This window comes from Echinops telfairi, unplaced genomic scaffold (genome assembly GCF_000313985.2).
Source record: "Echinops telfairi isolate 266 unplaced genomic scaffold, ASM31398v2 ScPeMD7_2291;HRSCAF=2852, whole genome shotgun sequence".
Classification (NCBI taxonomy): Eukaryota; Metazoa; Chordata; class Mammalia; order Afrosoricida; family Tenrecidae; genus Echinops; species Echinops telfairi.
This window is the reverse complement of record NW_022106189.1, coordinates 18,623,079-18,634,487: the sequence shown is the minus strand read 5'-3', so window position 1 is coordinate 18,634,487 and position 11,409 is coordinate 18,623,079. Positions and strand designations below refer to the sequence as shown.

At 58.6% G+C, this 11,409-nt stretch overlaps 1 protein-coding gene across 1 annotated transcript in view; it reads right to left on the bottom strand.

Annotated features, from left to right (window-relative positions):
* Positions 1-9,199, bottom strand: part of MMP2 (matrix metallopeptidase 2) — a 28,194-nt gene extending 18,995 nt beyond the window's left edge. The window contains exons 1-5 of the mRNA XM_004704665.2: positions 9,047-9,199; positions 5,958-6,184; positions 4,859-5,007; positions 3,679-3,807; positions 3,315-3,488 (exon numbers count right to left, since the gene is read on the bottom strand). Coding sequence (XP_004704722.1) covers positions 3,315-3,488; positions 3,679-3,807; positions 4,859-5,007; positions 5,958-6,184; positions 9,047-9,199 — 832 coding nt within the window. The remainder of the gene's footprint in view (positions 1-3,314; positions 3,489-3,678; positions 3,808-4,858; positions 5,008-5,957; positions 6,185-9,046) is intronic.
* Positions 9,200-11,409: the final 2,210 nt, after the last annotated feature.

The following is an 11,409-nucleotide window of genomic DNA, read 5'->3' as shown; positions in this document are numbered from 1 at the left end:
AGACCATGTGTGCGTTCCCAGGGCTCTCCTGGCTGTCCAGGGCGTTGGTCAGAGGGGGTTGCCAGGCCTTACTTCCACAGCGCCACCAGGTGGGCATTGAAGGCATGGCATCTTGTACGACTGGGACTCTAAAGTTCAACTATGCACACACTCCTTTCAGAATCTCTCACTCACACTGTCACACATACACACACACATCGTCATCTCTCAATACCCCCAGGGCTTTTCCTGATGACCTTGCTGGGGTCCCAGTGGGAGCGAGACAGGAAGGAGAGGCATCCTCTTTAGGAATCTCAGCCTCCCCAAGCCGGGGTCCTGACTAAAACGTGAGGGAAGGAGGATGGGGCTGGCTGGGGCTCTGGGCTTGCCTCTTCCTGGCTCTCCCCAGCTCCTCACCCACTGGAATGGCCCATGAGCAAAACCACAGGGAGTAACAAGGGCCAGCTGTGCTCCGCAGTGCCAGAGGTGACCTCACCAGCCCAGGGACTCCACCACAGCCAGGATGGAGCCCAGCCCCTGGCCCAGCTGCAGCCTCAGGGCCCTGCCCTCACAGCTCCCCACTCCCGGCCCAGAGACCCTCTCCTGGAACACAGGCAGCCAGCGCACCGTGGGAGGAGACAGAGTGGAGCCCCCAGGGCCCCGTGGCTTCAGAATGAGGAAAGGCGGCGCATGATGGCCGCCTGCCACCTCCAGCCCCCAACCACCCAGGAAGCCATCCCTGCTCGGCTCCGGCACCACAGGGATGTCAAGAAGCAGACACTGACTCAGAGTCAGGAGAGGCCGAGTCACCTCAGGTTCAAGCCCCAGACATGCAGCTGGCTCACACCAAGCTTGGGCTGGGTCACGCGCGCGCGCACGCGCAGGGACCCAGTCTCCCCGACTTAGGAACTCCCGCTCCATTTTCACTCTGAGCTGCAGGTAGGCATACTTCCAAGCAGGGGACTGACGCCTAGAGGGAGGGGTCACCTCTTCCTGGAGCCCTACTTGAAAAGACCAGACAGAGCCTGTGACTAGGAGGCCAGTGTCTGGCGTGCTCCCTTCATACAAGGCTTGCTGCTCTGGTTAAGGTACCACTGCGTCAGCAGTGGCTCACGGAGATCACACATGTGCTGAGAACCGCACGTGCGGTGTCGCCGTACTTCACACGCACCCTCAGTCGAAGCCCCAGGACCTTTGGGAAGCAGATGGTTAGGGCTTTGCTCTGAGACACTTCTGGGTAGGCTTCAGTCACCGATGTTCCTATCAGTAAACCAGCACTCAGCTCCTTGCATCACCAGGGACTCCGTCACACCAAGCTTAGGTTTGGCAATCAAAATATTGCTCCCTCCAATCCAAACCCACTGCCATCAATTCAATTCTGACTCACAGCACCCCCATGAAGGATTTTCCAAGACAGTAAACCTTTCCTGGAACTGATGGCTTCATCTTTGTCCGAAGGAGTGAGTGTTGGAAGGTTTGAACCACCCGACCTTGTGGCTAGCAACCCAAGCTTAACCCAAAGTGCCACCAGGGCTCCTTAATCAGAACACAAAGAGGAACGTGATCAATCCACTCTTTCTTTCCTTCGGTCCGACGGTTGTCTCTCTATGAGTGGAACGGAAATTCCAAGCCCTGTACCTGAGAGCGACTGTCACCCAGCTGGGAACTCAAGGCTTTCTTAAGTTACGTGGATGAGGTCCCACTGGGAGTAGGCTGGGTCCTAAACCTTGTCCCTGCTTTGTGATGTCTTCTAAGCAGAGCCGACTACACACGAGATGGACACACAGGGGAAGAAGACGGAAGTCACTGGAGAACCACCCAGGATTTCCAGCCTGGCAAGTCCCCCGGGCAGCTCTACTCCCCACACACGGCCAGCAGACCCCCGCAGTGACAGAGAAGTCTCCGTGAGAACCCACACACCCGAGAGAGACACGGGTCTGGAGTCTGCATCCTGAGGATGGTGGGAAAATGAATCTTGCTTCCTGGTTTTCATGGCGGCAGCACAGGATAACTGAAGTGGCGCCCACAGGCGACAATGTCTTTGTGGGGATGAGAAGAAAGAAATGCTTCGGGAAAAGAAATAGGACTTTTCTCCCATTTCCCCCAAATTTCCTAGGCTTTCTTCAGTCTCTGGAATCATCCGAGAGGATGCTGAGGGTGGAGTGGGAGAGTGCCTTTGTGATTGATGACTAGGATGCTGTCCAAGGGAGTTAAGGAAAGGATGTTGTGTGTGTGTGTGTGTGTGTGTGTGTGTGTACACCTTCGCTTCTTACAGAAGTTTCCTCTCAGGGCCTCAAGTTCTCCAAAGCACTTGTCCCAAGTGCGTGCACACACGTGCACATACACACACAATCTTTCCCAAGACACAGAGATGTCATCCAAGCTAGAAAGGTTGGAAGGGCAAAAAGGGACCAAGAGAGGCAGATGGACTAGCCACCTTGCCATGACACACACACACACACACACACACACACACACACACACACGCACAGGAACAAGCACACACAGGAACAACAAGTACACACACATTGGCAGGGTCCACAGCAGAACCAGGCAATTGGCAGAAATCCCCATGCCGGGGTCTCACATCAGTCAGGGTCCCAGCCTCAGACTTCGTGTCCTGAGTCCCAATCCCATATCCCACCAGCAGATGACTGGTCCAGCCCTGAGTTTCTCCTTGGACCCCCAGTCCTGGCTGGCGTGTGGAGTGAGTGGTTCGTCAGAAAACTACTGAGCAGCTGCATGGTTCTAAGTGCATTCGAGGAGCCCTCGTGGTACAATGATTAAAGCACGGCTCACCACTGGGTTGCAAGAAGAGACAAGCTGCATCTGTAAAAACTCCCAGGCCTGGAAACCTTGCGGGCAGTTCTACTCTGCCATGTAAGGTCACTAGGACTCACAGTCAGCTCAGAGCCTATGGGTTTGGTGTCTGGGTTTTAAATTCATGCCAAAGAGGCCTGGTAGCACAGCGTTTAAGCAGCACTCCAATGCTAAGCACTCCAGAAGGCTGGCGGTCTGCTTCCAGAAAGGTTTCCAGCCTGGAAAGTCCCACGGGCAGCTCTACTCTGTCCTGTAGGATCCCTATGAATTGCAATTGCCTGGAAAGCAATGGGCTTGGGTAAGTTCATTCTAAGGCCCTCTCCTGTATGTCAGAAAAGACACGGCACCACAGAGATGGCAAATAGCATATGGTAAGGCTGAGCCTTGAAAGCGTGCACCGGACGGATGGAAGTCAAGGATGGTACACCCCAGAAGGAAGGAAGATGGGGCTGTGTCAGGGGAACTGGCGGTGCCAGGCCTGTGGGGGGAGCCCGGGGCCGGCCCGGGATGCTCACCTTCGTGGGGACAGAAGCCGTACTTGCCCTCCTTGTCGAAGTTGTAGGTGGTGGAGCACCAGAAGAAGCCGTCGCTGCGGCCTGTGTCAGTGCAGCTGTGGTACTCCTTGCCATTGAACAGGAAGGGGAATTTGCAGAACTCCCCGTCGGCGTTTCCGTACTTCACACGCACCACTGAGGGGAACACGGGGCAGAGGGGTCACCTCTCTGGGCCTTTCATCGGAGACCACACCTCTGACGCCCTCAGCTCCCGGAGCCCGGCCCAAGCCTCTGGTTCCACGTGAGCGGGTGAGGTTGCCAAGGGCTGCTGAGGGGCATGCAGGGACTGCAGGGAAGGGCAGGGGGCAGGGGACCCCTCTCTCACCTTGTCCTTCTCCCAGCGTCCACATCTCGTCGTCGTCAAAGTGGGAGTCCCCACCGACTCCAGGGCCTGGGGCGAAGGCGTGTGCCAGGAGGCCGTCCTTGCCATCAAAGGGGTACCCGTCCCCATGCTCTGCAACACACGTGAGGCTCAGCTTCTGACGGCCCCACTGGGCTCCAAGAACCATCCCCACTCCATCCACGCGCTAGCACCCTTCAGCCCACCCACCACCTGCCCCTTTCCCCGGACACCTTGGGGTGACCCTGGCTGGGAACCCAGGGCCAAAGCAGAGATGTGCTGAGTGTGACCATCCTACGGCCTACATCACATGATGTCAGGGTCTGCTTTCCCTCCCCACGTGCCTACGTTGTTCTCACCATGCACCCCCGTCTGTCTCTTCCTCTGCACTCACACCCACCGCTACACTCACCACTGGGTCCACGTTCCCTCCCCACGCACGCAGAGTCCTCTCTGCTCACCCATGTCTGCCTTATCCCCAGCCTTCACAGCACCTGCCTGGATGTCTACACCACCCTCTCAACCATATGTCACCAGGTCACACTGCCACCCATGGCCCCCACACTACCCTCACGCCTGCTCTACCACCAAAGCCTGTGCCAAATGCGTGCCTGCATTGCCCCTCGCACCTGTGTTCCCCTCTGCATGGCGCAGCGTCTACACCACCTACCCCGTGTCTGCACGGCCACTAACCCTCGGGGCAGGTCCCCTTACTCTCCCGTCAGGCCTGCCCACCTTCAGGCGCACAGTTCCTTGGGGACCACCAGTGTTCCCTAAGAGGGCTGTCCATGCGACAGAAAGGCTCCTCGTGCTATCCTAGTCAAAAGCCACTAGCCAGCCCCATTGGGCCATCACACGCACGTGATGGAGGGACCAAAAGGTCAGGTTTAGTTCATTCAATTAAAATTTAGCCCCATGTACCCAGGGGCTCCCATCCTGGCTGTGCTGCGGTCCACGTGGCCGCCAGCACCTCTCCGGGGGCCGCCCTGGGCTCTCAGCCCACACTTGCCCTCCCCATACAACTGGCATATGTACCGCTTTCAGCATCTGCACCCACTTCTCTCCTGTCTAAGCTGGCCTCGTATCCCCATGCCTCCAGGAGCCACAGTGATCCTCTGTGTCTACGCTGACTACCCCCCACCAGCCCTCCCCCTCTTCAACCTACCCCAGCGGCCAAAGTTGATCATGATGTCAGCCTCTCCATCATGGATGCGTGAGAAGCGCAGGGGCGTCACGTTACTCCAGACCTGGAAGGCTCGAGCGAAGGCGTCATCCACCGTCTCGGGGTCCAGATCAGGCGTGTAGCCGATGATCCTGCGGGGTGAGCCACGTGTGAGGTGGTGCGCATGCATGAGCATGGGGCTGCGTGTGTGCGCATGCAGAAGATCCCATGCCAGCATGTGTACGCGAGGGTGCAGGAGCTCCTACACCTGCATGTGCATCCACGTACATGTGTGTACAAGTCAAGTAGGGTTCCCGTCAAGAACAGCCCTCCCGGAAGGCCTTGAGCTATCATGGGTTCCAGACCAGTCCGCACTCTGAGGTCTACCCTAGAGTCTCATCCCTCACTTCTGCCTGCGTTGGGAGGCCTCCCATTACAGGACACAGGGCCAAAATCTGCTCCTTGGAACCCCGGGAGAGTTCCCAGATGGCAAGAACCCACCATCGCCTTCCTCTGCTGCCCCTGCCGGGAGCCTGTGGAATAGCAGCATTTGCTGCACGCGAGCTGCGGCAGGCGCACAGCAAGGCCCTTCATTTGTGCGTTCTGGCTTTCGCAGGATTCTCCCCTCCCCTGTGGAGGATGCAGCTTCAACCCCTGGCCGATGCCATGTCCTGCCCAGCTGCCAAGCTGTCAGGAAGGCCTTGAATGTTGCCAAGATGCTGGGCAGGTGTCCAGAGAGTTTCTAGACTCTGATGGACTAGGAAGAAAGGCCTGGAAGTCTACTTCCCCAAGCCAGTTACTGGAACTCCCACGGGGTCATAGGCTGCATGCCATGCCACACCGCACTGGGTCATCACGCATGAGCCGCTATTCTGAAGCCTGGAGTCAAGGTTCAGAGAACTGAAAGGCAAGTTCCCCCAGGACCTTGCAGCCAGTGACCGTGGCTCTCAGCTCTGCTGGTCTGTTAAAAGACCCACTGCGACCCCAGTTGCCAAGAGCTCTGGAGGCAAACCCCGTAAAATGCCGTTGGTACAGAAGATGCCTCGAGGACCCTCCACGTCCCTCAACCCCACTGCCCCATGCGACAGCCCTGCCCCAGCACCTGTATGTGATCTCGTTCTTGTCCCACTTGGGCTTGCGGGGGAAGAAGTTGTAGTTGGCCACGTCAGGGTTGCCGCAGCGAGGTTTCCGCATGGTCTGGATGGTTTTCTGGTCCAGCATCCCCGTCTGAGGCAGGCCAAAGAACTTCTGCATGGTCTTCAACTTGTCCTTCAGCACAAACAGGTTGCAGCTGTTCTTGGGGCAGCCGTAGTAGGTGTTCAGGTATTGCTGGAAAACATGAGCATCCCGAGGTGCATCAGGGTGCCGCCATAGCTTGTAGTCACTGGCCTCCAACCTGGCCCCGGCGCCCAGACAGGACACAGGAAGAGTCAGAAAACCTGAGTTCCAGAATCATCTCTGCCCCCCACTAGCTGAGTGAAGTGCCAGCTGTGGATCCCCATGGTCGGGAGTACTAATGGCCAAGCACTGAGGTCAGCGTGTCCATTCATTTAATGTTCACAACACTTGTATGAAGTCAATATCATACCACCCCCACCATATGGAGGAAGGCATTCAACACAGAGAGGTTAAGAAATGTGCCTATGTTAACACAGCTCAGGAACAGCAGAGCTGGAATTGGACCCAAGGAATCTGCTTCCAGACCCCATGCGGAGGACAGTGGCTCTCCACCACCCTGTTCACCTCCATCATCTCATTTAAGTGGGATGCTCATCCCACCTTTTCTTCCAAAGGGGGCTCCAGAGCTGTGTGATTGAGCCCTGGGAGCAGACAGATCTTGGTTCAAATGCAGGACAGGACATTTCCAAAAGAGAAAACGGTCCTGCCCTCAGGGTCTGCTCAGTCTGAGGCCAAAACCAAATAAGCCCTGACAAGTTCAGAAACCAAGCAACTCGTTTCTTCATTCCATCCTTGCTTTCAGCCACCAGCCAGGCCCTGAGCTAGTGCTGGGGATAAACTGGTGAACAGGACAAGCTGTTTCTCATCGCTCAGGTCCCAAGGCTGGGCAGAAAAGGTGACATGGATCAGTCCCCAATAAACCCAGAATGGCGTCGAGTTGATTCCAATGTACAGTGACGCTGTAATTCAGCGCACAACCGCCCTTGTGGGTTTTCAAGAGGGGACTAGAAAGCCCGGTCGTTCTCTTGCAGAGTGGTTGGTGGTTTTGAACTGTTGACCTTGCGGTTAGCCACCGCGTGGGTTACCCACTATGCCACCAGGGCTCCTCTACATGGATGACAAATAATCAAGGCAAAATTAAGGATGCGCCAAGTGCTGTGGTGGATAACCCTGACTGGGGCACGGCGAGGGCAGGCTCCCCTGATAACGTGCAGGGAACCAGCAGGAGGATATGGTGGCTCTGGGAAGACGAAAGATAACAGTAACAAGGGCTAAGGCTTTGCTGTTTACCAAGCACTCTTCCAAGTCGCAAGGTTCCCTGATCTTGCGTGCTGAGGCAGGCACCGTGGATTTTGCCCCTTTTGCAGATGAAGAAACTGAGACTCAAGAGAAGTCAAATCATCTGCTTATGATCGATCACCAGGTCGGGTCAGCCGGTTGGCACAGACCCCGATTTGAAGTCCAGCAGCCTACATCCTCATACACCCCACTGTACTCCCCCAGGCAGAACGCCGTAAAGGGGGTGAGGACCCAGCTACATTTGTCGCTGCTCCCAAGCTTCGCTCTCATACCGAAGCATCAGGCGTGTCGTACCCAGGAGCTGTCCCTGGGAGGTACAAGCGCTTTGCTCTCACATTGCTAATCCACTCAGCCGCGCAGGGATCTGCTTCCCTGAAGCTGAGAATCAAGAAAACCCGAAGGGGCAGTTCTATTGTACACCGCAAGGGGTCGCCACAAATCACTGCAGTATGTTTGGGGTATTTTTGGTTTGGTGAGGTTTAGCAACCTAGGGCGGTCTCCCAGCTCATCTGGTGACAAGTCGCGGGACACTGGTGACAAGTTGGTGTCATCTGGTGACAAGCTGCGGGACGCTGGTCTGGTGACAAAGGTAGGGACCCTGGGGAAGGGTAGGGGAGTCACAACCCCAGAAGGAGTTCGCAGAGTGGGGGCGCCCTAGGCAGGTCGAATGGAGGAGGAGAGAGGAATTCTAGGGCTGTGGAGGCCACCAGAGGCGGTGGAAGTCCTGGAGTCTGGACGAATAACCTTGTGAGGGGTGCGGGGTCGGGGGTGGGGGTTCACAGTGGAGGCGTAAACGAGAGAAGGCGCTGCCTTCTAGGGTTGGCCCCCCCCCCGCCCCGCCCCCGCTTGCCCCCATCAGGCTTAAGGAAGGAGGCGGCGAAGGCGCAGGGCGAACCTGGCACGCGCTCGCAAAACAACCTCGGAGCTGCAGCTCGGGGACCCGCCAGGAGCCGGGGCTCGCTGGCCGCTCTCCGACCCCGGGCGGGCGGGCGGTCGCAGTCCGCCCCCGCCCCACGCGCCAGGGCCCTCCTGCGCCCGGCCCTCCCGCTGCCAGTTCTCGCCAGTCCCCGACCGAAGGGAGAAGGTCCCACGGAGAAGTTCGAGGAAACTTTCCGAGGCCCAACCCTTGACCTTCTGACCAACTTGTCCTCGAGAGACAGAGACGCGAAAAGGACATGCTCCCCGTCCGTCCCCCGCCGACTTATCCAACGGGCCCGGAGCTGTAGCTCAAGGCCTAGCTCCAGATGTTCGCCCAGAGGGTCCCTGATGCTTGCCAAGCGCGCCGCTTCCCCCAGCACCCAACCTCAACTTGGCCAAAGTTCACCCTTCCCAAAGTGCCGCGGGGCGTGAAAACAATCGTCTCCCCGCACTCGTGCTCCCCAAATAGACCCCTTTAGCCTGCCAAAGGCCTGGTCAAGCTCCTTAGGCAGCACCCCCACCCCCCATGTGTTCATAAGTTGTTTACCAAGCCCCCGCCCCTCCCCCCGCAGTGCCCCAGAGAGCCTCCTCCCCCACCATGCCATCAAAGTTGTCTTTGTTTACCAAACTCCCCTTCGTCCCCCCATTTTCAAAGAACCCTTGCTCAGTTTTACAAAAGAACCCCCAAGTTGTTGACCAAAGCCCCTGCCCTCGCGCCCCCCCACCCCCACCCCCCATCCTCTGTCGCCAAAATCTGTCTCAACTTGGCTCCACGGGGCCAGCGTTGCAACTCACCACAGCCAACTCTTTGTCCATTTTGGGGGCGACGTCGCCAGGGAACTTGATGATGGGCGCAGGCGCCGCGGCTAAAGGGCCTAACAGGCAGCTGAGGACGCAGAGCGCCCGCACGGCACAGGCGAGCGCACTCCGGGCTCCCGGCGCCTCCATCGCCGTGCTCCTGGGCCCTGAGCGTCCTCGGGGCGCGGGGTGGGGTGGGGTGGGGGGGCGCTGGCTCGGTGCGTGTGGCCTCGCTGCCGTCTGGCCGGCGCCTGCTCCGCGGGGCAACGCTGCGCTCCAAGGACGCCGGCGCAGGCAACTCGGTGGGCTCCGCTCGACCGGGATCAGCAGCTCGTGGTCCGGCCCCCGCGCCCAGCACCGCCGCCGCCGCGGGTCTGGCCACTCTCTTTATATGTGTACAGACCCAGATGCGCAGGCTCCCGCCACCGGAGGAAGTCTGCATGCAGCGGAAACAAGGGAGGGCGGCCGCCAGATGTGGCCGGCTGGGCTGGGAGGGCGCTGGCAGCTCTTGGCCGGGGCCGGGGGTGCGCCCGGGGCCCGCCCCTTCCAGCTTCCCCCCACCCCACTGGCCCTCCTCCTCTTTCTTGCCTCTCCGCCTCTTTTCCTCGCGGCCGCCGGGGCCTCTAAGTCCACCATCCGTAGGGGCACGCGTCCGTTCCGCTCCAGACCCCCACCGCCCGGAAATCCCAGGGATCTGCGGAGAAACGCCTGGCGCGCCCGCTCTAGACCCTTGGCGTGCGGAGCTTGGAAAGCAGCGGTTCTGGGAGGGAAGGCGGACAACCCGGACACCCTCCACGCTCCTCGGGGACACGGGGTCAGGGATGGGGAAGGATGATCAGAAACAGATGATCCGAGGCACTGGCCGAACCGAGATAGATGGCAGAGTCCAAGAAGGTTCGCTGTGTAACGACAGAAACTGAGAGGGACAGAGATGGAAACGCGTTGGTCAAGCGGAGGGTCCCGTCGGGCCTTTGTCCCCATCAGTCCTCCCTTCCACCTTCCTTATTCCACCCCTCCCTTAGTCCTTCCCTCCCTAAAATATCTAAGCAGGGAGCGACTACAGGGCCCTTTACCCCTTTCACAGGCAGGACTGACTGTAGTGAGCCCCCTCAAGGGCTCCCTGCACAATCTGTGCAAACACCCTAGGTGGCCTTCCTGGAAGAACTACTACTAAGACCTGAGCAAAGGTGGGTGTGCAGCAGGTTATGTTTTAGGCATGCTGGCTCCATCAGTGCTCCACACTCACTGAAGGTCAGTGGTTCGAGCCCACCACCTGCCCCTCCAGGAGATGAGGCAGTCTGCTTCCCTGGTATAGACCAGCCTCAGAACATACCCCCCTCCCCATTCTATTCTGTCTCATGGGGCGATGTGGGTCAGAATCCCCTGGGGGACAATGGGTTGGGGTATGTTTCAAGCACAGTCTGTTTTTATCCAGACCCCTCACCCCACCCCCATGGCCATCCCACCTACGACTGTACCCAGGTCCATGGTGACCCATTGGGTGTTTCTGCCAGCCCGTCTTCCTGCTCTGTCTTAGTCTGGAGACTCTGCAGAAGTCAGCTGAGCATGGGAGCCACCCCCGGCAGATGGCCGGTGGCTGTGTAGGAAGTGCACCAGCAGGGGATCAAATCTGGTCTCTTGCATGAAGGGCAAGAGCTCCACTATGGGGTCTGCTCAGCAAGGCTCTGCTTGTCCAGTCCAACCCATAGACCCCGGAGGGGACCATACGGTGGGGGCTTCCAAGGTCGCGGTCTTTACAGGACAGCTGGCCACATCTTTCTGGAACGCTTGGTGGGCTCAAACCCTCGCCGTAGGGTTTTGCAGCTGAGTGTAACCACTGGGCCAGGGCTCCTTCTGGGCCAGTGGGGGGAACAACCTAGCGGGAAGTCTAGAGAGAGTAAGGTGGGCTGGAGAGGGAAGGCCCTTCCGTTGGAAGGGGTGGCGGGGACAGATGGAGCTCAAGGGGGGAGCCAGGGACTGGTCCAGGGAGGGAGAAGAGGGTCTGGAGACACATGCAGAGAGCAACCTGGGAAGGGAGGCGGTTCGGCTTGAGGAGCAAGGACATGGGGCTGACCAGGTCAGCAGCAGTTGCCTGTGGAGGGTCCGGGAGGTGAGGGGGATCAGTCTGGCCTTTAGCTAAAGGACCGGAAAGTCTCCACAGCTTGAGGCTCAGTGGGCTTTGGACAAGTCCAGGCTTGTCTGGCAGGCCCGTGTTAGCGGCCTTCTAGAAGAGTCTGCAAAGAGCCCCTTAGGAGGGAGCTTGCCTCAGGGGGGAGCTGAGTGCATCTGCCCGACCTAGTGAGAAGCCTTGACAGTTGGGGGGAGCATTTGTCTGAGGTTGATGGGATCAGTGGGGGGGC